The 27,976-nt window shown below is 43.6% G+C and overlaps 1 protein-coding gene across 1 annotated transcript in view; it reads right to left on the minus strand.

Moving 5' to 3' along the window:
• LOC119727754 (IgGFc-binding protein-like) overlaps positions 1 to 27,976 on the minus strand; it is a 150,493-nt gene that overhangs the window by 71,248 nt on the left and 51,269 nt on the right. Inside the window, 17 exon segments of the mRNA XM_038199799.1 lie at positions 1,734 to 1,887; positions 2,631 to 2,783; positions 3,903 to 4,007; positions 4,543 to 4,748; positions 7,124 to 7,237; positions 9,231 to 9,405; positions 10,568 to 10,776; positions 11,965 to 12,144; positions 13,938 to 14,088; positions 15,176 to 15,331; positions 16,667 to 16,774; positions 20,225 to 20,436; positions 21,056 to 21,175; positions 22,295 to 22,469; positions 24,626 to 24,822; positions 26,863 to 27,042; positions 27,442 to 27,586. Of these exon segments, the coding sequence (XP_038055727.1) occupies positions 1,734 to 1,887; positions 2,631 to 2,783; positions 3,903 to 4,007; positions 4,543 to 4,748; positions 7,124 to 7,237; positions 9,231 to 9,405; positions 10,568 to 10,776; positions 11,965 to 12,144; positions 13,938 to 14,088; positions 15,176 to 15,331; positions 16,667 to 16,774; positions 20,225 to 20,436; positions 21,056 to 21,175; positions 22,295 to 22,469; positions 24,626 to 24,822; positions 26,863 to 27,042; positions 27,442 to 27,586 (2,740 nt within the window).

The following is a 27,976-nucleotide window of genomic DNA, read 5'->3' on the forward strand; positions in this document are numbered from 1 at the left end:
CTTTGCCCCCCCCCCCCCTGGATCCGCCCTTGACTGCACGATGCTGCTTTTTTTCTCCTTAAATGCACTTTGCAAAAAAAGAAAGAAATTGATATTAAGGCCAAGCCATGTTACCAGAGTTTACTGTCTGAGAGGCGATTCACACCTACTGCAAAGCAAAGCTTTGTTGAGAAAAGCTAGTAATGCTTGCTTTGTTTTTTTTTCTTTGCAAATAGCAACACAATTTCATTTGATGCACACGATACCATCATGACTCATTGATCCTGTGTTATTCATTGGTGGAAGGGAATCACAGTTGCCGCCACGAGGGGGTACCGGTACTTCCGGAATGGTACACACTGAAAAGAAAAACACAATTGCAAATCTGACCCCCATAAAATGCTGAATTGTGGAATCAGAAACCACGCACGACTGGTTTTTTTTACACAGATTGTTTCTGCAATAAACAGAATTGAGTGGCATTTTCAGCTTCACTGAACCATGCAAGAAACTTTAAGAACAAATAATCACTGAAAACGTTATTGAGTACTACTAGCAGAGATAACTGATGTCGCTTTCTGTAGGAAAACTTCTTTTACTAAAATAAAAAAACTTTAAAAGACTAAAGATGTCAGCGACACCACGAAGTAACACCCAAGTGTATTTTCAATATTTTCCATTCTGAGCCATGCTGTTACTTGGGTCAATATTGGTCAAGTGACCCACTGGTTTGTTAAACGTATGCCAGGGGAAGTGGAAAGAAACTTTGACTGTTGGTGACCTTTTAAACAGCAGGGAGGGGGGGGGTTAATGACTTTTATCTTGCATCTGTGCACAAACAGAACTCCCTGCGAGAGTAGACTGATTAAAAGCTAAAATTAGCACAGACGATACATCTTTAATGTGGCTGTGTGAACCTAGGAGTAGGGGATCATAGTATGAATAAGCCTTCCAATCAGGGGTAATAATAAGATTCGAGATTCAAGATTCAAGATTCAAGATTCAAGATTTATTCAGCCAATGATTAAAAAACAATTACAGGAACTTGTAATGTTGGACTCGCATAAAAGTAGAAGTGACTCAATTTAAGACACCACACAATTAAAACAATTGCCAGAAAAAATGTGTACAAATCTGTACTAATCCTCTTGTAAAGTGCTGAGATAAAGTTGACACTAGAAACATGATGATTTATTAAAGACGTCACTCTTCATTTATCTGGAAGCAAGAACTAACATACAACATTTGCTTTTGCTGTACTTTTCAGAAAGGGATGGATTTGGGGGTTCGTATTTCATAGCAAATATTGTTGCACTGAGATGTTTAAAGTTTTGTGTTCATTGTTGCTGAAAAAAAAAACAAGAAAAAAATGCTGTTCTTGTAGTCTGGTTCTCTGAGCCTACTTCAGATGAAACGGAACAATTTATAGACATCGGGGAATTATCAGGTCAGGAAACTACTTTTTGTAAATTGGGGGCAGTATTTGGAAAAAGTCAGTTTTTTTCCCAACGATAGTCGGCCGACCATCGTTGGAAATTTATACAAAAAATTCCGCTTTTCTTGAAAATGTCAGCAAACCAGGTGCTGTGATTTCACAAGATGCTGGCGACTGTTATTCATGAAGTCAAGTAAGGTTTTCCATCATAATTTTGATTTTTTTCCTTTGATGCTTGCAAATGTTGTATATTACATTTAAGTCTATAATTGCTTGCTTTAAAATTAATGTTAGGAATGGAACAGAAAATGTGACTTACCTCCCAACAATCCATTACAGAAATCCACGACTTCGGTACGCAATTCTGGGCTCAGACTGTCACAGGGGTCGGGGCTGTCTTCAAATTCAGGCTCAACAGGGATAGGACAGTCTTGACCAGTATACTGGGAGTTCCCAAAAGTGGTTCCAGACACCTATAATAGGAGCATTTTGGTTTATATTTTTCAGGCGTGAATATGGGGGAAAGGAAATGTCCACAAAAGTTATCGGCTTTGGGTTTTAGGGTCACCGAGGGGCCCAATTGCAAATGCATCCTTAAAATACCCATTTCTTCTGTTTTGTATAAATTCTAATAATACAAAACATCTTCATGGTAAAACCTCAGGAATTCCAGATTTCAAGAGGGATATTTTTAAAATCCCGACATCAGAAAAAAATTTGAAACAAGTGGAAAAATCCCAACAAAAAATCCTGACATCGGGAAAAAATCCTGACCAAAAATCCAGTTAAAATCCAATCAAACTAACATTACTGTCATGTACAGGTTATCCTAGATGACTGAGGACTTGAGACAATGGGGTGCGTTCGATAACAATGGGCCCGATGCTGCCTGAGGACCTTGGCACTAGTCCTCGGGAGAATTTTGTGTACAAACAAAAGGGAACAAAAGAAGGAAAGGGGCAGGTCCTAATGACTATAGCAAAACACGACTGTGCATTTGTTTATGGTGTAAAACGAGGACACAGATGTGCACCTTCATCGCTAATCGAGGACAGGAACCAAATCGAGGACGACCTCGATTAGAAAAATCCTCGATTTACACTATAAACAAACGTACGTAGGTGTATGTGTGTAGTTTTTTTTGTTTGTTTGGTTTTTGTTAACATTCAAATCGGCAAAAAGCTATTTGAAAACACAGGACAGTCCTATAACTTACTGTCGTTCCGTTGATAGACAGGTCATTGTAAGCGTTGAAATTAAAATCTCCACACAGGCCGCACAACTTGTTTCTATAGTCATCGCTGACAAGGACTTTAACCCCGTACCAGCCATCAAAAGCAACCTCAACTCCAATGGTTGACTTCAAAACCTGTCAAATTCATTCATATAGCAATGGTTCTTTCATTAATTATGGTTCAACAAAACTGAAAAGCAAAAAAAAAAAAGGGACAAATAAAACTCGGTATGCATGGTTTGTCGTTTGAATACAGCATTGAAAACAGAATTGTAAAAACAATTTAATTTAAGAATTCCAGTGTCATTCTTTTCAGCGCAGTGACAAAAGTGTCCAAGCATGTAAATTATTTGCAGAAAAAAATGGAGTAGCCAAGTATATATATCAGGGTGTTGAGCTGTTCCGTTGCACTCTTCATATGTATAAGCTGATGCATTAAAATGGCACCCACTGACTTGTAACATATTAAATTTCAGGTACTTATCCAGATATAGCAAAAATTATTCCAAAAAAGTAGGAAATCATAATGATAAAGAGCTTCAATTAAATCGATAAATTCAGAATGGTCATGTAGAGAGGTGTCCTTTAGGAGGCACCGTATAATTGGCACACTGCCAAACTTCTTTGATGAATGTATTACAAATACCAGCAGTCAGCGCGGTGTATGCCCGAAATCGTCCTTTTTAGTCTGCACACCATAGATAGTATCTTATTGATCAAACTGTGCTCTAAAACTCAGCTTTTTACTTAAGGAAGAGCACAGCTTGTGTTGAGGTGAACTTTTACCATCTAAAGCCCGGTTCATACTCCATGCGAATGCGAAGCGAATTTGACGTCAGGGGGGCATTCGCTGTGAAATTCGCCGGAGTTTAAATGTGTTCAACTTTTGCAAATTTGCATCGCGAAAAGACGCCCTGACGTCACAAATTCGCGTTGGCTTTCACGCCGAGTATGAACCGGGCTTTAATCCGATAACTTTCACATGCAAATCATGTCGTGCAGGTTACTGCGCTACAACTGTTTCATGTTGGGATTACGTGGCGGCTGTTGTATGTTTCACACTTTAGTTTCAATCTTTGTACAGAAATATAGTACAGGCCTTTGTGCAACAACATATTTGGTAATACTAATGGAACAAGTACATTTGGAATCCTGTTTGCATTCTGTTTGTCTTCGTTTGCGTGACTTCCTGAAATTAATCATTTCAGCAGAAGTCTATAATGAACCATTTAGCAAACTGTTACAGTTACATACCACATCCATTCCGCGGACCCGAATTTCGACACCGTCTTCTTTAAATGGTAGAACGACCTCCTCTCCTTCAAACTTGACAGTGTGTCTGGGACCGAGGATAAAGTCCTTCAAATCGAGAAGAAAAAAAAAACGTTCAATTTTTACTTTAAAACTCTATGCAATTGCATTATAATCATCATTCATAAATACCTAAGACAGTTTACCCATTCCTATTGGTCGAGAGCTCGTCAAGGTTTAGGTCGGTTTAGGTTTAAATAACTCCTCTTTCTTCATCACATTTGTTGCCATGCACTGTTTTGCAGCCCTCAATAAGATCAGATGAGTCACTTATTGCGTAAACAAGAAGGAAGCACCAATGTGCACAAAAAGAACCAATTTTAACATATATTTACCTAGATTTCAGCCCCCCCCCCCAAAAAAAAAACCCACTGTATTTGAAGAGATTTCAGTAAAAAGAAAAAAAAAGTATGAAAATTTACAAAATAATTCTGGACAAAGTGATCATTATAAAATCCTCACTTTGTGGTATGATGCCCATCTGTCACAATTACCAAATCTCCAATTGTTCTTTCTTTCTTTTTTGAGGGGGGGGGGGGAAGACTTTTTCGTGATGGATTAAGAGAATAAAACAATGAATTACGTGATCATTGATGTTGACATGGACGGCCTCTACTCCTGAAGAGATGGGACTCAGACGCTTGTTCTCCTGAATAACTTCAAAAAATGGCATTCGGTCGTCGGGACAGGTCTTGGCCAGATAGTATTGGCATTCTCCTTGGAATGTGTAGACATACGCATCAAACGTGAGGTAATGCGAACTGCCAAAGCTATAACATGCTCCCTGGACTGCCGTTTCAAAAAAGAAAAACACAAATTAATAAAGAAAAAAATCATGAGAAAAGAAAACTAAGCTTTCAAACATTTTCAAAATGATTTACCGAGTACAAGTGAAAGCTTTGTTTAAAAAGATGAGGTGCAAAGGAAAACATGACAAAGAGGTGATAGTTAATATTATACAGGGTTAGTAAAAAAAAAACGAAACCCAAATGTCGGGACTATTGTTTGATTGAAGTTCTCCATGTAGCACTTTCAAAATCTAGGATATGAAAGCCCAATTCATAAGCTTTCTTTTAGTACAGGAATCATTCAAGTCACTCATGTACATTTTAAACACAACTACCGTTTTAAGGTTCAGTCCACGGATCACAATACAGGTGTGCGTTCTTTTAGCAAAAAGAAAACAATTCACACACATCCCTATGTGACTTTCTTTTCTCTAAAACAATGGTCCCAACATTTGTGTTTCGTTTCTTTTTTTACTCACCCTGTATAACTGACATACAGATCCTTGTCATTTGATTGGTGGAACTCGCATCACTTGACATTCGTTATTGCTCCCATTCACGCCGGGGCTCATAAAGTCCCATTCGCCCATGGGGAATGGGAAATACTATTCAACAGTTAGGATCATTCTTGTTCCACGACGCGGTATTTGTGTGCAAATACATGCTGGTGTACGCGTATTGTTCCAAAGAGCCAGCGCTACAGAGTTGGGTTCAAACATTTTCGTGAAGGGGTGGTTTGGAAGAGAGAAATACATTTTCCACCAATTTTGTATTGAAATAAAAGTTCAAAGATATCAAATGACAAGGATCCATATGTCAGTTACATAAAACAAATATTGAGTGGCTTTAAATTGTGAAATGGGAGGAATATTATGGCTCGGTAAAATCTGGACTTTTCCAGTTCACTCGGCTTCGCCTCGTGAAATGGAAAAGTCCAGATTTTAACTTGCGATAATATTCCTCCCATTTCACTCTGAGCCACTCAGTATTTGTATAGCAGGGAAGGTGGTCGTTGATATATTGTTCACAGTTAGGACATGATATTTATACCTTCCTGTGACATCACACTATTGTTTTTCTCGCCATTATTTTGCATAAATGGTGCATGGCACGCCATTCGGCGTCTTACAAAAAGGCGTGCTGCGCACATATTTTTTTTCAGTGTAAACACTTGTGAATAAGTCAGCAATTTTTCATAGAATCACAGCAAGACACTGAGGTTATCATTCTCCTCATTTCCCATCAATAAACAAACAAAACAATTTGCTGAAGGTGGAGCAGAAAAATAGTCATTGGAAAAATGGACACAGCAGGATTCTAACCAGGGACCTTTTAATCCATAGCTCATCTCGATAGCCACAAGGCTACTGTGGCAGCTCAACGAATGCTGCTCTTTTAACCCTAAAAGGGCCGGGTTATTTTGACCATCTCTCAGCTGCGGAGGGGGGGGGGCAGATTCCACCCCCCTAAGATCTTGGCCATTGAGTGACTAAACATTTTGAAACTCGGGACATGCATAGAGCAACTCATCATGAACATACCCAAGAAATTTCAGGACTATAGGTCAAAGGGTTTTGGAATTATGGCTAATTAATTATTCATATGTACGAATGGTAATTGTGCTCTGTGTACATGACGTATAAGGGAAAGTTCAGTTTTCACGGCGCATAGCGCCGGACAATTTTTCGCTGCGTGGCAACCCTTGGTTCGATTTTTATATTTTTGGTGTCAAAAGATGCGCAAGGCTTGAGGCTAAAAAGTCATAACAACTTGGGTCGGGAAAAAAAAAATGTAAAGGCTATCGCGGGATTCCGCCCCCCGGCCCTTTTAGGGTTAAATGCTTTAAATATAACAAATCAAGTAAATAATAACAAGGATGTGACGTCATTGTTCCTTTCTCATGAATAAACATAATTTTCCATTTTAACAAATTCTGCCAATAGACGATGTCTACTCGATATGGATTTATTATTTTTCCATTTACGCGTTGGTGTAAATATTAATCCATGACATGAAAACGACACAAAATATTAACTTCGACTGGTACCATTTTATGCTCAACTTCATTTTTCCCTCGGCCATGTTAAACAAGCCGTGGGCTTGAGCTGCTTATGTTGGTTGGTTGGTTGGTTGGTTGGTTGATTGGTGCGGTGGACACTTTACTCGACCATATATTGTATTCATACAACTCGAGCATCACAGCTTACTTGCAAGTATTACAGCTATGATATTCTCACCCATTAACAGTGCACTAATGTAAAGAGTATCTGGCAAAAATGACAAGCATTTCATTGGCTAACTTTGTGTGACATTTTTTGTGTGACAGTTTGCTGTTTGTTTGTTCATAATAAACATGACTAAAACTGGAATACTCACCAATCTCGCAATTTGTCCCCGTCCAATAATCTGAGCATTCACACCAGTAATCATCATCACCAAAATGGTGACAAACACCAGAGTTCTCACACGGCTCCAACATGCAGGGATTGACTGTCGAACAAAATCAAACGACTCAGATTCATTCTTAAGGCTTGTTTACAAATTACATATCTCAAGGTTTGTACATTGTATTCTACAATACGAGGAGACAAGGAGTTAGTCCTGTTGACCTTGATCATGCTGCCACCATCTTGGTCATGTTCCCTGTATCCAATAACAGTACTGAATGATAATATCTTTTGTGCAAACAGGAACCAGACTATTTTTCCTTCCATTCTAGCTTTGATTGCGTTGATTAGAATGAGAAAAGGTCATGCCAACAAAGCAGAGAGGTAACTGATTCATCGCTTTGAGTACTGAACTGATTGTTTCAATAAACCTAAATTGAAACAATGCGCGTTGATTTTTGGGCCTTTATGCAGGCTCATCGTCTGTATCGGAGGATATTTTGAGCTGAGTGAGTTAAAAGCCTTAAACTTTTTTACTTAATGGCTAAATATAACAAAAACAGTTCTTGACTGCTGTGAGGCGGGATTTTTTTTTAACCCCTTCGCCTCAGATGTTAGGCACCCCTATGGTGTTAAAAATGCCATATCCCACATCACAACAGTCAACAATCCTTTAAGGGAATGTACAACATTTGCTTTTGCTACAATTTTCAGAAATAAATGGATTTGAAGGATAAGTATGTTATAGCAAATATTGTTAAATTAACCTGTTTCTGGTTTTGGGCTTGTAGATGCTGGAAAAACCAAGAAAACCAATCATGTTCTTGTATTTTGGTTCCCTGACCCCACCTAAGACGAACATAGCAATTTGTAGACTTTGGGGAATTGTAAGGTCAGAGAATCAGTCTAGCAGGCTTGTACCCCTTCACAGGTGTGTAATCAGTTGAAAAGAAAATGGGGAATAACTAAAAATGAACAATTAGGAGCCAGTTTTCTCCAACGCTGACCAGCGTTGGAAAAATAAAAATTTTCTTGAAAATGTCAGCACACCAGGAGCCACGATTTTACAGGATGCTTTAGACTGTCATTCCCCAACAATCCAGTAAGGTATTTCGTGATAACTTGATCAATTCATTTTTTGATGTTTTTGCAAATGTTGTATCTTCCCTTAAAGTTAAATTCTCTCTATCAATAAGTCACCACATTAAGCACCCTCTCTCTCGTTGCGCTCATGCCAAATTGTGGTTTCTGAAACGCACACCTACAGATACATGTACAGATTCCAACCGATCACTCCATCAAATGAGAACTGGAACAAACTTCTCGCAAGCAGCACCCGATTTCATGAAGCGCTGCGACGCATCGCAACTCGAGTTACGACGTGTAACACGTCGCAACTCACGACGCGTCGTATCTTCCATTTCACGAAAGTTGCGATGTGCTGAACGCGTCGTAAGTTCCGTGACAACTGCTTAAAACACGTCGCAAGTTAAGACGTGTCTAGTGGTCGTCACAAAATAAGAAGAGTCATTTCTAAACCAGTTTTATACCATAAACATTACATTAACGAGATTATAATACCGAGGCAATGAGTGTATAGTTGGAAATAGAAAATTCATTGAATAATTATGAATTAGACCAGAATATTTGAGTTGAAATTTCAAAGTAGCTATACAGTCCGATGAGAGCTTGTTTTCCTTCAAAATTTCAAAATTTCAAAATTGCATCACACGGCCGCCATTTTGTTTTACGTTTTAACAAATTTCGAGCTGAGGTCCGACGACTCTTTGTTGAATATCAGACCACTATTTACTGTACACTGACTAAATACATAAAACAGTCGTCGCGTTGTGCTTTAGATACACCTACGACGCATCACACTTACGACGTGTTTTGTGAAATGGATCGCAGGACGCGTCGCAGCTGCGACGCATCGAAGAGATACGACGCGTCGCATCGCTGCAATGCATCTTAACTTACGAAGAGTTTGATGAAATCGGGTGCAGAGCTCTCGGAATTCGGGGTGAGCAACAGGAATTGAATCATTTCCTTCACGCATTTCGAGATTAAAATATAGACAACTTGCTGTTACTTACAGTTACATACTTCGATGCCGTCTCCTATCAGTGGCTCCTGGCATCGGCACTGCCTCTCCCCATCGTCCAAGACACACTCGGCTCTGTCATGGCAACTGATAGGGGTACACGCAAGCGCGCCGTCCGTACACAGGCATCGGGACCGACAGTCGGAAGTCAGGTAGTCCTCTCCTTCCTGTCGAGGGAAGCCCAAACAGTCCGTTTAGAGAGGGCAAGGTACGCATTTTGGCTGAACGCGTGAAGCAACATGTACTGGAAAGCCTTGCAACTAGGCATTAGCATTCGTGTATTAAGTAGTAAAGTCCATCACTGAGCCAGTACAGGGTGAGTCAAAGAAAATGAAACCCAAATGTCAAGGGCATTTTTTTTTAGTGAAGTTCTGCATGTAGCACTTTCAACATCTAGGATATGAAAGCCCATTTCATAAGCTTTCTTTTAGTACAAGAATCATTCAAAATGCTCATGTACTTTTCAAGTTACGAAATTTTAAACACAAACACCGTTTTAAACTTCTGTCCACAGATCACAAAAAAGGTAAAGTGTTCTTTCAGCAAAACGAAAACAATTGACACACATCCCTATGTGAAAGTGCTACATGCAGAATTTCACTTTAAAAAAATGGTCCCGACATTTGGGTTTCGTGGTTTTTTTTTTTTGACTCTTCAGTTTCCTTGGCATGAAATGACTGAGAATATTTCTATTACCCCTGGATGGGATGCCAGTCCATCGCAGGTTACCCCCCAGCTAATGCCGCTACCCAATGTCCCCCACCCCTCCCCCGATAATTTTTGGGCTGGAGACGCCAACGACGATGTCCCCCCCCCCCCCCACACAATAATATATCCAAGTGCGTATAGATTTTAACCCAATGTACCTCAATTTGCAGGGGAGTGTGTGGCTTAGTGGTTAGGGTTCGTGACTCATGATCAGAGGGTCCGGGGTTCGAATCCAGCCGCTGGTCATATATTGTGTCCTTGGGCAAGGCACTTAACCCCCACTTGCCCCTCTCCACCCAGGAGTATAAATGGGTACCGGCATTAGCTGGGGAGTAACCTGCGATGGACTGGCATCCCATCCAGGAGGAGTAGAAATATTCTCAGTCGTTTCATGCTACTGAAACCGGAGATAAACGCCGGCCTGATGAGCCACATTGGCTCGGGACAGACTTTACTTTTTACTACCTCAATTTGCACTGTCTGTTTCCCAGATGGTGTTATAGCTGAAAGATTCTGTTCGTGCGCCACCCTTTTTCACGGAAATTGCGGACAAATGTTTACGCGAAATTGCCGCTGCTGAGTGAGACCGTACTAGCACCGCCGTCTCTGCTGATAACTGACCTTGTAATAGAATCCCTGAACGAGACAGCCGCAATCATCGGGAGACACACACTCCTCCCCGCTCAGGACCTTGCCCTCCTCACACTGGCAACCTTCCCGGCAGGGCTGTGCGCAGGCGGTGTCGTTCGTGCCTTCTATGATGTCGTTGCACGTGACTGGGCAGCCGGGGGCACACATGGTGTAGACAGAGCCTTCTGGACAGATGAACGCTGTTCAGCCAAACACAGGAGGTTTAATCCGGTTTGTGGACCCGGGGAATTCTCACAATTTTTATAAGAAGATCACTAAAGCCCGGTTCATACTCGGCGTGAAAGCGAAAGCGAACGCGAATTTGGGACATCATGGCAAGTATTCGCGCTGCGAATTCGTAAAAGTTGAACACATTTTAACTCAGGCGAATTTCGCAGCGAACGTGCCATGACGTCAAATTCGCTCCGCATTCGCATTCGCGTGGAGTATGAACCGGGCTTAATGTGGTTATTTACGATTACGTCGCATGCTGCGTGTGCGTAAATGACTGGCATTTATTGCTGACTGTACGGAGGCATGGCAATGGTAATGGTATACGGTTGTGGGGGTGCTGTGGTCCAATGGTTACGGTGTTCGACTCTTGTGCCGTTGTACATGGGTTCGAATCCTATAAAATTACCAATGTAGTTAACGTTTGTAACTACGAAATGTACAAGGATGAAAACAAGACTTTGCCATCATATTTCTGAAATAGTAAATTGATTTTTGAATCATGTTTTTTTTTTCAAGATTTAACGGGGCTGCATAATTGCCAGCGTTACGTAATGTCCGTGACAGAGCTTTTAAGAGCTCAGTTCATAAACCTGATCATGTATTTTTCAAATCCTATCCGCTCCTTTCACAAGAACCCCCTCACCGGCAAAGAAAGTACAGTTGGGGGTGACCGAGCGACGCCATCTTGCCTGACTGCAATTTTGCCGCGACGCGCGGCCCCGTACCACTGCATATACATAGTACAAATCCCCTGGTGTACGCGCGTTAACAGGGAACGGTGCGTGTCAACTGGCTTAATGTCCCCCTGGGATGTCGTTGCTAGGTAAAAGGGCGCCCTCTTTCGTTTGCCGCGGAGCCTATACATCCATCATCTAGTAATGGTCAAAGAGATTACAGACTAGGAACTTTCTCCGAATCATAAATTAGATATCACATTTAATTAGCTCTGTCACCAACTTTACACTTCCTTTCATAAAGCTGGAATTGCTCTGTTTATGTGCACGCATTAGCATTTTACCTCCATTAACAGGTATGTATTAAAATCTTTTACATCCTTTTTATTTTCATCAAAAGTTAGACCCGAATTATTTGACTCGTCATCATTTTCCCAAATCTGGGCCCAAAACTCTAAAGTATGCTGTACAACGACTCACGGCAGAAATCGTCCCTCCTCCATCTGTCAATCTCAATTCCATCCCAGTGGCAATCGTCCGCATACTTGGCAACGTCCTCACACAGTGCGCCTAATTGCGGCAGGGTGCTACACAGGTCATACATACAGCTTTCATAGTAAGGCAGTGGGTCTATGACTCCATGACAATCACTGAACGGACCTGGCCAAAACAGAAAGCAACACAAACATTGCAAATGTTTGACTGAATACAAAATAAAGTCAGTTTATGATTGAAATTCTAAGTAGTCTGGATACTTAAGCACAGCTGTATGCTAGAATGAAGGTGGTTTGAATTGCCAACAACCACAGTTGTGGTTGATGGGGAGGTTTTGGGGTTGGGGTTGGGGGTGGAGGTTGGAGATGGGGCTGGGGTGAGATTGGGAGTTTGGGTGGGCTTGTAGTGGGCTGGGGTTGGGAGTGGGATTGGGATTGGGGTTGGGATTGGGGCTGGGATTAGGGTGGGATTTGGATTGGAGTGGGATAGCGTGTGGGGTTGGAATCTAGGGTGGGGTTGGGTTGGGTAGGGGTGGGGGAATTGGGGTGGATTGCGATTGGGTTGTGGTGGGGTTGGGATTGGCATTAGGGATGTGATTGGGGGTGTGGTTGGGGCAGGGTTGGGGGTGGGGTGGGGTGGGGTTGGGGTGGGGTGCGGTTGGGGTTGGAGTGGGGTTGGGGTTAGAGTGGGGGTGGGGTTAGGGTTGTGGTGGGGTTGGGGTTTGGGCGGGGTGGGGGTAGGGTTTGGGCGAGGTTGGGGGTGGGGTTGGGTTGGAGTGGGGGTGGAGTTGGGGTGGAGTTGGGGTGGGGGTGGGGTTGTGGTGGGGATGGGGTTAGGGCGGGGTTGGGGTGGGGTGGGGTGGGGGGATTGGGGTGGATTGCGATTGGGTTGTGGTGGGGTTGTGCATTGAGTGGGGTTGGGGTTGGAGTGGGGTTGGGGTTAGGGTTGTGGTGGGGGTGGGGTTTGGGCGGGGTTGGGGCAGGGTTGGGGTGGGGGTGGGGGTGGGGGTGGAGGGGATTGGGGTGGATTGCGATTGGGTTGTGGTGGGGTTGGGGTTGGGATTGGCATTAGTGATGTTGTTGGGGTGGGGTTGGGGTGGGGTTTGGGGTGGGGTTTGGGGTGGGGTGGGGTTTGGGGTGGGGTGGGGTTGTGGTGGGGGTGGGGTTAGGGTGGGGTGGGGTTGGGGGGATTGGGGTGGATTGCGATTGGGTTGTGGTGGGGTTGGGGTTGGGATTGGCATTAGGGATGTGGTTGGGGGTGGGGTTGGGGCAGGGTTGGGGGTGGGGTTGGGGCAGGGTTGGGGGTGGGGTTGGGGCAGGGTTGGGGGTGGGGTTGGGGCAGGGTTGGGGGTGGGGTGGGGTTGGGGTTGGAGTGGGGTTGGGGTTGGAGTGGGGTTGGGGTTAGGGTTGTGGTGGGGGTGGGGTTTGGGCGGGGTTGGGGCGGGGTTGGGGTGGGGGTGGGGGTGGGGGGATTGGGGTGGATTGCGATTGGGTTGTGGTGGGGTTGGGGTTGGGGTTGGGATTGGCATTAGGGATGTGGTTGGGGGTGGGGTTGGGGCAGGGTTGGGGGTGGCGTTGGGGCAGGGTTGGGGGTGGGGTTGGGTTGGGGTTGGAGTGGGGTTGGGGTTAGGGTTGTGGTGGGGATGGGGTTTTGGCGGGGTTGGGGCGGGGTTGGGGCGGGGTTGGGGGTGGGGTGGGGTTGGAGTGGGGGTGGAGTTGGGGTGGGGTGGGGTTGTGGTGGGGGTGGGGTTAGGGCAGGTGTGGGGTTGGGTTGGGGTGGGTTTGGGGTTGGAGTGGGGATGGGGTTAGGGTAGAGGTGGGGGTAGGATGCGTTGGGATGGGATGTCCTGTGTACATCCATCAGACAACAATATAAAACCATCTTTTTCATGATGCTCACCCTGATGAGTGCAAATAAACCAGCTTACAGACACCACCAATGAACTCAATAACACTTACCCTCTTCATGCCTTATGATGTTGCACTTTTCCTGAGCTTCACTTAAACTACCTGCGTTCTCTTCACATGGGTTGTAGGAATCACCAGGAGGTTCCATGTTACCGCATTCACCATACACCCAGCTGTTACCAAAGCTGTTCACATCTGGTGCCTGCAAGATCCAAAAAAAGTGGGTAGTAAAACTCTGGCTAAATCTACATTGTACATCTCGTCAAGTCGGCCGTCTGACTAAAATCCTGATTGTCCTTAATGTATTTCCATTGAATGTTGTATTTCTAAGTCGGCTTTTATAAGTCGCCATTTCCCTCAAGTCATCGTGTTACTCTCGGTCCTCCTTCCATGAAAAGCATTACAAAATCCTTTGTGTAAGTCGGCATTCAACAAATCACGCATTGGCATCGACTTCCTGTTCTGCGTTTGGCAAGAAGTGTCGAGTGAAAAGTGGTTTGGCACGGCCCGTGATCGCTGCATGCATCGGTGTTGCAAAAGGGTGTCCTACTGCATACATTGCATATGTATCATGAGCATATCAATACCAGTACCCCCTCTAGTCTGTACGCATGCGCTCTGTCCATTTTGGGGGTCGTCTTATTGAATGACTAGTGCTGCAGTCAATGCGTGCATGGTATATACCAAACCACGCACGCATTTAATTCCTTACTGTGCACGTACATACGTACATGTACATGTATTACTATTTTGTACACGTGGTCTCCACTTTCAATATCCCAAACGTGATGATACAATGCGAGGATTAATTTGCTGGATTCAACTCAAGCATTAAGGAGATAATCCAGGGTAAATCGAGGCCAATTAATGCAATGAATCATGTGTGCAAAAGGCCATTCATGTAAGTCGGCAAAATGACAACTTACAGCAGATGTCGGCATTCGCGCAAGCCGTCACAAATTCTCAGGTCCCGAGAGCGCCGGCTTAGCTGGAGTTCACCGTGTACATATATATATTCAATGAAATCGTCTTCTATCACAATTCACAGTGATATAATTTTTAATATACATTCACTGTGATATCATTTTTAATATATATATTAAAAATTTGAAAAGGTGTTTACAATTTTAGGCACAAACTTTTTAAACAATTTTAAGAGTGGAAGCTGTTATATTCCTTTCTGAAATAATAATAGTTTTAATCATTCTTTTTCAACTATCTCTCAAGCGATAAAATGGATCGGTAACTTAATAGCATACGAATGTCAAAAGGGGGAAAAAATCCCTCACCAAATCTCCGTTGGGTGTTGTGAAGTCATTATCTCGCTCCTCGTCATAGGTGCCGCACAGACCGTGGGTCTCATTGAAATAGTAGGCCGATACCTCGATGGAAAAGCTGTTCTTGCCGTCCCATTCCAGCTTGGTGTCATACTCGGTGTCCAGTACCTGCGCAAGCATCAGAACAGACAACATGTTATTTAGAAGTAAATAGAAGATACCTTTTTGGGACTTGAGTTACAGAGCTCGTATCAGGAGCTTGCGACAACATCACGGTGTCTTTGTCAACTGGCGTTGTTGAGGCCCTCACGTGACCCGTCACGTGACCAAGCTTGGTCACACGACAGGAGGCGGTCGTACACGTGGGCCAGCTCGTACCCTCCTTCTCTGTTCATATGGGGGTGGTGCCTGCGGATTTCTACTGCCTCACGGATTTTGCGTTTCGAGAGGTCGTCCTCCCTGGTGATGATCCCAACATTATTCGCAGAGATTTTTGTCCTCGGGTGGATGACATATGTGATGCGTGCGATCAAGCTAAATGAGTCGTTTGTCGACCCCGGTCAAAAAAAATTTATAACAGATTTGAAAAGAGCACAATCTCAGCATTACTGCTGTGAAAACTGCATGCTGATACCATCTTTAGTTCAAAAATTATGGAAGTTGTAACACCAAGAGATGTGATGAAGTGATGTGATGAAGTGGCCCTTTTTTGGCCTGAATCTCCAAATGAAAATTCCCGACAAACGACTCATGTAGCTTGATCGCATCACATATATATTCACACTGCAGAAACACCAAAAAAGCCACCATAGCCAGTCAGTCGATGGACACAACATGGACGCATGGCACCTGAAGCACACACGCCAAAACGAAAACCTTTCCCACTGTCAAATTCCCCCGTTTTTTTCCCCGAATTCCCTGTGGTTTCCCTGACCAGAAAAAGAGACAGAAGCTCATTTTCAAGGTTTTCCCTGATTTCCAGACTGGCTGGGAACCATAGAGCTATATTAAATTACTAGAGCGCTAACTCCTCATTCTTGCGCGCGGAGACACTTTGAAGCCGCTCTGGGCGCAGACATTTTGAATTTATGTGCGTGTTTGTAGAACACAATCAAAATAGATGGATTGAATTCTAAAAGTGTACTCTAAATGCAACGCGCTAGTAGAAGATACGCAACCAACGGTTAAAAAAACGTCACGGCAAAAAGCATCTGCAGCGGAGGGATGCGCACACGTTGCGCTGTTTGCGTACAGCAAAATGAAACGCTCATTTGCAGATCGTGCGTTTCAGTTTTGGGCGTTTCGGCTTCGATGACGCACCGGTATGGAATACAAACGCAGATATGCAAATAGCCGTACAAAAGCCGTACAAAATTTCAAGTTTTCCATAGGTTTGTCCACAAACATGGATGCGCCCATCAGGCATTACTTTGTACATCGAGTTAGCGCTCTAGTATTTTAATATAGCTCTATGCTGGGAACCCTTTGATAGATATTTCTTACCAGTTGTTTTCCGACTCGCTTGATAGTCACTCCCGGCCATGCGGTAACCGGAGTCTGAACCTCCATATTGTCGATTCGAACCTTCCTGTCTTGCAGCAGTGAAACTCTCTACAGAAAGCAAGTCACAATAGAATACAAACCAGATTTATTTAAAAAAAAAAATACAGATGATCAAACTGAAAAAAAAAACACTTTAAATTAATGCCTTCATAGTATGAATCGGCAGCTACGTAGTCCAGCCACCCCTTATGGATCTGCCAGTATTATAAAGTGCAAGAATTAACAAAAAAGAAGTAAACAAATAAATAAAACAAGTCAGGTGTGTTTACAAACACAAATGCCCCGCAACCGTGACTGTTCCCATGACATAACACCACTCTTTTAACATCAACTTACACGTACCTTGGTCACATGGAACGTTCATTTACAGCATTAGTGTCTTCTGTAGGTTTTATATGAATTAATCCCCAATCCCTATGATCTCAGAATAAATACAAGATTTTTATTGTTTTAGCCACTGTGACCTTGACCCTTGACCTTTCGACCCCCAATGCGAAAGGCCTATTTGGATTACCAAGAACGATCCACAAACCAAATTTGAAGTTCACATGTAAAGTATTTCTCAAGTTATCGCGCTGACAAAATTTCTTTTGTTTTAGCCACTGTGACCTTGACCCTTGACCTTTTGGCCCCAAATACAATAGGCTTCTTCGGATTGCCAAGAATAATCCACAAACCAAATTTGAAGTTCATATGTAAAGTATATCTCAAGTTATTGCGCTGACAAAATTTCTATTGTTTCAGCCACTGTGACCTTGACCCTTGACCTTTCAGCCCCAAATGCAAAAGGGTTCTTAGGATTACCAAGAACATTACACAAACCAAATTTGAAGTTCATATGTAAAGTATTTCTCAAGTTATCGCGCTGACAAAATTTCTTTTGTTTTAGTCACTGTGACCTTGACCCTTGACCTTTCGGCCCCAAATGCAAAAGGGTTCTTAGGATTACCAAGAACAATACACAAACCAAATTTGAAGTTCATATGTTAAGTATTTCTCAAGTTATCGCGCTGACAAGATTTGTCCGGACACACACACACACACACACACACACACACCCATACTCACACACACACACACACACACTTGTTTCACATGACTAGTGTGGACTTTCCATTGCTTTCGTGTAGTTAAGAAAAACCAGTGAAAAAACTCATTTTTCTCAAACTGTGAAAACTCTTTCAACCCAATTTTTTTCTATGATTCCCTTTAGTGTGTCTCTTCATTCTGCTACCGATAAACCTAACCCAAAAATGCCTCTAAACCTGTTTTCCAGAAATGGGGAAACACTGTGTGGACGTGGGGTAAGTCCACACAACGTCGGTGCTACCTACATTATGTGGACGTCTTTTGTTCGGAAGTCCACACTGCGTATGTAAGACAAACTCCCACCCACCCACCCACCCACCCACCCACCCACCCACCCACCCACCCACCCACCCACCCACCCACCCACCCACCCACCACCCACCCACCCACCACCCACCCACCCACCCACCCACCCACCCACCCACCCACCCACCCACCCACCCACCCACCCACCCACCCACCCACCCACCCACCCACCCACCCACCCACCCACCCACCCACCCACCCACCCACCCACCCACCCACCCACCCACCCACCCACCCACCCACCCACCCACCCACCCACCCACCCACCCCCCACCACCCACCCACCCACCCACCACCCACCCACCCACCCACCCACCCACCCACCCACCCACCCACCCACCCACCCACCCACCCACCCACCCACCCACCCACCCACCCACCCACCCACCCACCCACCCACCCACCCACCCACCCACCCACCCACCCACCCACCCACCACCCACCCACCCCCACCACCCACCCACCCACCCACCCACCCACCCACCCACCCACCCACCCACCCACCCACCCACCCACCCACCCACCCACCCACCCACCCACCCACCCACCACCCACCCACCCACCCACCCACCCACCCACCCACCCACCCACCCACCCACCCACCCACCCACCCACCCACCCACCCACCCCACCCACCCACCCACCCACCCACCCACCCACCCACCACCCACCCACCCACCCACCCACCCACCCACCCACCCACCCACCCACCACCCACCCACCCACCCACCCACCCACCCACCCACCCACCCACCCACCCACCCACCCACCCACCCACCCACCCACCCACCCACCCACACCCATTCTCAAATACCCACACCCATTCTCAAATTTGTATCCTTGTGGAGACATTCCTTTGTTCTCGTGTAGTAAAGTGTTCAATTTTGAAAGTGAAGTTTCAAAATGCTCTTATTTTAACCAGAATTAGTTTCCTTGGCTGAAATTTGGACTTAATATCCCTTTTCAAAAACTCTTCCATTTGCGACAGATCAACCCACCTTGGAAATTCCTAGTTTTTGAGTAAAACCCATATATCTATTTCGTGAAAACCTTGTGGAGACCTATTCATCTATAGAAATTGCCCTGTGGAGACCTTTACAATGTTTTGTTCCCTATTGTGTGTGTGTCTCCACAAGGATACAAATTTGTAGTCACACCCACCCACGGAAGGACAAGGCGGAAACAGTATGCCCCTTCGGCTTCGCCGCGGGGCATAAAAATAACAAACTGTGTGGTTGACTGTTCCAATTCTGTTTTTAAAATTTACATAATAGAAAAATTGATGTTTCCAGATTTAGCCAAAATCTCAATCCAATGTGATGACAACATTTCTGTTAAATGTCAGCTTGCATGTTCCAATCGCACATCATGTGTAAGTGCATGCGTGTCAGACTTTTGTCGGACATTTGGCCGTGCAGTCACAGCTATTTTTGCTAAAAGGCACAGTTTTACATGCATTTTGTTTGTTTCCAGTAATAATAACACCACTCAAAATCCAAAGAAGAATGTTCAAGGCCTATTCCGAAATTTCAGCTCAGTGGATATTACACTCTTTGAGAAAACAGTGAAAAACCATGCACAACCTTTCGATCACAAAATATGATTTTGTTAATATAACTCTCTTTATTCCAAAAGTCAGTCAATCGGCTGATCGTTGGAAGTCACCTACATTTCTGAATTTCTTCGAAATGACAACAAGCCCGATTGAATAATTTCACAGGGTGTTTAGTACCAGTACGATCTTTAATCCAAGTTTTTGATAATAATTTGCAAGGTTACCCTGACCCCAGACTAAGAAGTCGGGGGAGGGTTCTTCAAATCCCAAAGTGGAATTTTATATAGGAGAGTGCGTAGCATGAAGCCCTTACGGCGTGGGGAGCAGTGAACGCTCAAGGGCCCCGAAAAGTATTAGATGCTAGATGCTCTGTGGTGCAATCTGAGGCATTTCCTGGCCACTTTCCTCTGACTCTTTGAGCAGAAACTTTATCAGTGCAACAATGTGACCACGTTTTGGCTTTTTAAAAAATTTATTTCATCTTTCGATCCCAGCGTACGGGCCTGACTTATAACAACTTTTAGGCGAGTTAATTCTTATTCCCTTACCTGTCCCCCAACAGTAACATGCAGCTCCCTTGTCAGGGAAACTCGACTGTTCATGCTGTAACGCTCGTTATCTGCGACCACCTCCACGGCCAGGTTGATATCCTTCAAGACAATCCTGAGCACAGTGTACTGACAGTCCCCTTGGAAGTCAAACCGACGCCCGTCAAAGGTGGTGTAGTGCGGATCCCCATGACCAGAACAGACAGCCGAGCCTAAAAGGAAACACAAGGCGACTGGTTAGGATTTGGGACTCATGATCAGAGGGTCAGGGGTTCGAATCCTGGCGCTAGCCATAAGTTGTGTCCTTGGGCAAGCCACTTCACCCCCACTTGCCTTCTTCCACCCAGGAGTGTAAAAGGGTACTGGCATTAGCTAGGGATTAACCTACATCGGAATGGCATCCCATCCAGGGGGAACAGAAATATTCTCAGTTGTTCCATGGCATGGAAACCAGAAAAACATGCCGGCCTGATAAGCAATATCGGCACGGAACAGACTGAACATTACTTTTAGAAGGGAACACGCAGCTGGAAACTCAAACGGGTTTAGTGTGTACTTCAACGACAATTTCATCTCCCATTTTATACAAATTGGTCTACTTCTCTATCTATGGCCAAAAAAAAAAGTCTTTGGTTTCTGGTATGGAGTTTGCCCCAAAAGTGGTGCGGTGACGCGGCTTTATTTATTTTTTTTTTACATTTTTTTTCTTCAAATGGCGGCTGATGACTGCAAATGGTGCACAATTAAATTTAGTGCCAGGATGGGCTGCATTCTTGGAAAATCTCGCAGGTTTAAGAGGTCAACTCGCATGCTCTGCGTTTTGTTACTCACCCATATCACAATAATCTCCTGACCAGCCGCGCCGACACACGCAATGGAAATCTCCTTCCCCGTTACTGACACATCGGCCGTTGCCTGAACAGTGATCCTCCCCTGTATGGCATGGATCCTCTGCAATATAAACGTTTAGCAAATATTTAAGGAAATTTTGAAATATTTAAACGTTTAGCCATTCGCAAAGGCTGATGCATGCTCATTATGTCTGCAGACCGGTGGACTTGTGACTGGACTTGTGATTATACTTGTAACTGTACTTGTGACTGAACTTGTGACTGAACTTGTGACTACTTGTGACTGGACTTGTGACTGGACTTGTGACTGGACTTGTGACCGGACTTGTGACCGGACTTGTGACTGGACTTGTGATTACTTGTGACTGGACTTGTGACTGGACTTGTGACTGGACTTGTGACTGGACTTGTGACTGGACTTGTGACCGGACTTGTGACCGGACTTGTGACTGGACTTGTGATTACTTGTGACTGGACTTGTGACTGGACTTGTGACTGGACTTGTGACCGGACTTGTGACCGGACTTGTGACTGGACTTGTGATTACTTGTGACTGGACTTGTGACTGGGCTTGTGTCTGGACTTGTGACTGGACTTGTAACTGTACTTGTGACTGGACTTGTGACTGGACTTGTGACTGGACTTGTGACTGGACTTGTGACTGGACTTGTGACTGGACTTGTGACTGGACTTGTGACTGGACTTGTGACTGGACTTGTGACTGGACTTGTGACTGGACTTGTGACTGGACTTGTGACTGGACTTGTGACTGGACTTGTGACTGGACTTGTGACTGGACTTGTGACTGGACTTGTGACTGGACTTGTGACTGGACTTGTGACTGGACTTGTGAATGGACTTGTGAATGGACTTGTGAATGGACTTGTGACTGGACTTGTGACTGGACTTGTGAATGGACTTGTGAATGGACTTGTGACTGGACTTGTGAATTGACTTGTGAATGGACTTATGACTGGACTTGTGACTGGACTTGTGACTGGACTTGTGACTGGACTTGTGATTACTTGTGACTGGACTTGTGACTGGACTTGTGACTACATCTCTGCCCCTACAACAAATGTCATACTGCTCAATGAATACCATTGAGCCATGCCTACAAATGAAGTTGTCTTCTCCCATATGGGTATAGCACGATCTGCTCGTATACCTACTTTCGAAAGAACATAGAAAAATCACGATGCAAGGACTATTGGCTTACGTTGACACATGTATCCATCTCCATAGTAGCCTTCATTACAGTGGCAGCCATGGACGCCGTCTCTTGCTCCACATGTTGCGTTGGTATGGCACTCCTGAGCGGCACTAGAGAGACTACCTCGTCCGTTGCATGTATATATCTGCGTACAGTCATCATTAGCATAGCTCTCCCCAGGCTTCGGAAAACAGGAAAACGACGCCGAGTGTCAAACCTTACAGCAATCCATAATTTTATTATAAATCCCAAGGCCTTTTTTGGCTAGCATCTTTCCCTATAGATCAATCCCTAGCACCAGGCTAGCACAAGTCGCGCTCAGGCAGTACTCTCGCATTCTGTGCTCCTCCAACCAAGAGGGTTACCAAAATGCGCACTCGCCTTGTCTTTAAGAGCACGTGCGGCATGAGTGCGAACGTGATGCTGTTGTGCCCATTCTTGAAAATCACGCAATCTTAAGAATGCGCGCGCATTCTTAAGAATGAGCGCGCATTCTTAAGAATGAGCACACGTTCTTAAGAATGAGCGCTCATTCTTAAGATTGCGTGGGAATATCACGTGCACAATTTATGAAGTTTGCGCAATCTTGACAAACATTGCACGACATAATTATGTTAAATGAAATGTATAGCGGTTAAAAGGGAAACAATTCATATAAAGAGGAAAGAAAATGTTCTATGCTTCTGTACTCGTATAACTACGATAATTGGTATCAAACTAAACCTGTTATTATTGCTTTTTCCTGCCTACTTATGGGAAGTTTTGTAATAACGGAGGACTGGGAACTAGTCTGGGAAGTGCTTTGTTTAGGCTAGACAAGTTACAAGTCCCTGTATGTATCATATGCGTGCCACGAAAAAAAAAAAGATGTCCAGAAGCTGCCAAAATTGCTCTTTTGACTAGATAGAATCCAGCTCTGCGACGTAATGGTGGGGGTGTGAACAATGAATTGGTGGCAATTTAAATGGGAAATAGCATTAGCACTATGGGATGTCACAGTATTCATTCTCATTCTTCACATTCTTCATTCCACCCCCCCCCCACCCCCCGCTTTTATTATCCCAAAAATCAGAATTCTTTCCAATACACTATTATTATGTCTCTTATTTTTTCCCCGGTCCCCCCCCCCCAATACGCGTATACTTTTCATATCCACTCTACTTTTCAGTGCCTTGCGTTGCAACAGTATAATTATTAAGAATCAGTGAACGAGGATTCAGCTAGACTTGCCAAGCGCAGCCGGTGCTCGGCATCGACAAGACCGTTATCTTGTCGCGCATTCTTAAGAATGTGCGCTCAATCTGGAAGAGTTATTTTTTGCGAAGATTGCGCAAGGATCCAGTTGCACAATCATAAGAATGTGCATGCGCATTCTTAAGAATGCGTGATTTTCAAGAAAGCGCACAACAATGCCATCTCCAAAATGGCTTCTACTTTTGTTCGTCAGATTAGTCTGTTCCTCAAGAAAAATTTCACTGTGCAAAAAAAAAACAATGACACATTCTATATACAGGGTGTTTCAAAAAAAAGGAAACCCAACTTCAAAGAATGAGTATGGACAGACGATATGTTTACTGGCTATAAAACAGGTATCGTCTGAAAGCGTAATCTTTTCAATGATACTTTGTTTAGGTTTTCCGAGTCATGCATCGGTGAGCATCATTGTCTTGAAAACTGGATGCAAAAATGCAGTTGGTTCACTTTCATGAAAAAAACCCACTGGGCACCGTGTGCCTATTGTTACGAAAATGTCTGTGAAATGGCTTGAATTTTAATCCTCGGGAAAATGGCACATTGTTTTGAACGTGGCTTGGTCAAAACGAGAAATTCATGACGAACAATAAAATCCAGTTTTGAAACCAACCCGACTTGTTTTTTGGTTGTTTTTTTTTATGCACTCTTGTCTTCTTCTTGAATACTTTAATATTCTCATGCACATCATGCCTATTGTGTTTGACATGAAAGTGAACCAACTGCAATTTTGCATCCAAATCTCATGACAGTGGCGCTCAGTGATGCATGACCCTGGAAATGTAAACAAGGTATCATTAAAAAGCATAGAGATTACGCGTTCAGATGATAGCAGTTTTATAGCCAGTAAACATTTAGTCTGTCCATACTGGTTCTTCAAAGTTGGGTTTCCTTTTTATTGAAACACCCTGTACAGTGAATTCTTTGTCCTTGATATTCTTCATTCACTCCCAATAAGCGGGGAGTGAAAAAACCTGCTTGAAAACACCGTTTGCGTGTTGGATCTCATCATTCGAAACTCCGTTCTCGGGTGCATTCAACACGAGAACAGGGTTTGGAATATGCCCCGTAAGTCTGCCCACTCACCTCGCGGTAAAAGCGATCCAGACAGCCACATTGCGATTCCTGGACACACTGGTCTCCGTTGGGTATGTAACCCTCGTCACACTCACACGCCTCTATACAGGGGATTGTCGGGCATGGCATAGGTTGACTCTCTGAGCAGGTAATGGGGCAGGGTGATGTACAGGCACTGTAGTGAGAATTCTCTGGGCATTCAAACGCTGTAACAAGAGAGAAACAAAGCGCCATTGAAGCAAGGAACGGACAAGGAGAGGAATATTGGAGACATGAGCTGATGTTACCAACTGATGGTTTGAACACAAACATTTGAAATAAGACAAGTGCATGTTTTATTTCCACCTACTTTATTACCAATTACTTCCAAATTCAACCATTTCATCAAAAACATGTCGACAGTAATAATTAATGCATGGTAATACTATTATTTCTGTACTCATTCATAATAATTAACCATTTTCACCATTTTTAACCATTTACCAAAGTCAAACTATTTTTCTTCTTTTGTTAAATTCAGGCTGAATTGTTTATTCGTGGATAATGCCATGGGTTTGAGATCGGAGGGTCGGAGTTCGAAACCACATTTTTCCAATTTGTTTTTCTTTTCTAATTTGCGACTTTGGAGGATTTTTTTAAAAGGGAAATAAAGTCCGAATTTCAGTAGGTTCGAATTTATATTTTTTTTTCTTTTATATATTTTTTCTCATGTTTTTAGGGAAGTAAAGTCCAAAACCTCATAGCATACACTCCATTTGCTTGGGTCGTTTGGGAAAAAAAAATTGGGGGCCTGGCCACTTTCAGCCAGCCTCAACCATTCATCACCTGATAACTGTATGCTCCTTTTTTTTTCATTGGCTGTTTCGGCACTTTTGCCGAAACAGCCTTTGTTTTCGTTAAGATTTTTCTTTTTTTCTTTTATTTTTTTTCTTCTTTTTCAGCCATGCCCCATAGCATTTGTACACGTTTTTACAGTGGAAGGCACTTTGGGCACTAAAATCAATCCGATTGACTTTATACTCGGCACACACTTAGACCAGCATCTGAAGATGTGCCCCGAAGATTGACGTCATGGTGACGTCATCGACTAATTTATTATAGAATTTTGAATATTTAATTTTTTCCATAGACTTTGTACACAGAAATAAAAAAAAAATTGTCGATTTTCAAAGGGCATTTTTGACACTTTGCCAGTAATTCATTTGCACCAATCTTTGTCCAAGCAGAGACCCTAATTCAAACAACATTTTGTAATGATGACGTCATGATGACATCATCCGGTGTGTATTTATAGGCAATTAAATTGTGACACTTTTAATATTTAAAAATGCATAAGAAATCAACCATACGTGTCCGCAGCATTCTGTTACCGGCAAAAGGTAAAGTAGGTTGAGGTTTTTATTTCATTCAGTGTGCATGAAATCACGTGACCCTTGCTTCCGGTCGAAAAAGGCCAAAACCGGAAGTGGCTTATTATTTTAAAATGGTAATAGATATGAACTTGCTTTTAACGGTGTTAGTCTTTTGGCTAAAACTATTCCTCAAATCATCTACCAATGACGTCATGCAATCTTCGAGCACCCTCTAGCGACAGGTTGAAAATTTGCAAAAATGTATTTTGAATAGATGTCTGTGGCGAAGTTTGTCGGAATCGCCTAAATATTGGTGTATATGATGACCTTGACCCACTTAGGACGTGTGCGAAGTTTTAGTCGAATGACGTCATCAGACCGGAAGTTATAATAAAAAGACCCTTTTTCATTTGAAAATTCCTGAAAAATCAACCATGGCAGTTTTTATGTTAGTTTTTACTTTAATTGTCGATTTAAGGGTAGGTCTAAAACATTTGAAAGCTTCGAGGCAATAAGCGAACTCGGACATGCCCTGCGCACGCTTAAAACTTCAGGTTGACAATACCTCTGCTCTAAAACATGCACAGAACGTCTATATGTACATACACGTACGTTACGCACATACATCGTACATGTATGTCAGTCAGCCTGCAGAGCACGTGTTGCCGAGGTCAAATCCTGTCCACATCATAGTGACCGTTTTAGCCGATTTTCAGCTAACTTTGACAGATTTTATGTTCATGCATGCGCATAGTCAGGGACGTATAATAAAAAATCATAATGCCGAAACAGCCCTATGTTTGCCACAAACATATGTCTAGTTTATAATAATAATTATGAACTTTGGAAATAAATCAAATTGAATCCAATCACATCAAATCAACAGGCACTCACGGCAGAGTTGTGGACTCCTCCACACGCCAACTTGGAATCCCGATTCTTGGCAGACGTCTGCGTAGAGTGAGACACTCGAACAGAAGTTGGTGTAATCAGGGAAGGTAGTGCACAAGTCAAACACGCAATCTTCGAAGAAAGCGTCTGCAAGATCAAGGCTTGCACAGGAGCTGAATGCATCTGAACAAAACAAAACAAATACCAGTGTCATCAATAACTTCTGTATGTCTGTATTTCCTATTCGAAAAAATCTTCCAATGTTATCTACAACTCTCATCAGGGTTCCAAAATAGGGCCACTTCATCACATCACTTCATCACATTTCTTGGTGTTCCGACTTCCATAATTTTTGAACTAAAGATGGTATCAGCATGTGGTTTTCACAGCAGTAATGCTGAAATTGTGCACTTTTTAAATCTGTAAAAAAAAAATGGCCAGGGTCAACAAACGACTCATTTAGCCTGATCGTATCACAAATTACTTTTCACTAAAATAACAGAGCAAAAACTGTTTAGAGCATCTGCTTCAGCTGAAATGAAACTTGTAATTAATGGAGTACAAGACATGATCACACTGTACCTGTGCGAACGATACCGCAAACTCGTTCAGCAAGCCCTTGCACAGCTGGGTTGGGGTTGCACACGAACGGAGTAGGCTCCTCATCCGATACACATTCCTGGCCCTCTACTGCCCAGCTGTTGCCATAGGCTTCCTGACTATCAAACTGGAACAAGGACATGAAGAACGTGCAAATCATTTGGCTGGCAGTGACGGACTCAGTCCGATATTGTAGCAAATTGTCTGAAATATGGACTCTGGGCCCAAGTACTTGCTTCAACGGCTGTAAAGGAAGGGGGGCCACACCAGGAGGGGCATTCATTGCCGATGGGGCCTGACACTCACGTGTAGGGTTTCGGCACATTCTTATTAATTGCTGTGTCCAGTATCATCTTACATCATTTCATCTTTAGACTACGGTTGTGCATCAGGTCGGGTCGACCAAAACCAAACCGGACCGAAACCAATATGAACTCCCCAAATCCGACCCGACCTGACCCAACACAACAAAAATTCAAGTAAGACTGACCTGAACTGACCCAAAACCGAACCGGCA

The sequence above is a fragment of the Patiria miniata genome, unplaced genomic scaffold, assembly GCF_015706575.1.
Source record: "Patiria miniata isolate m_02_andy unplaced genomic scaffold, ASM1570657v1 HiC_scaffold_20, whole genome shotgun sequence".
NCBI lineage: Eukaryota > Metazoa > Echinodermata > Asteroidea > Valvatida > Asterinidae > Patiria > Patiria miniata.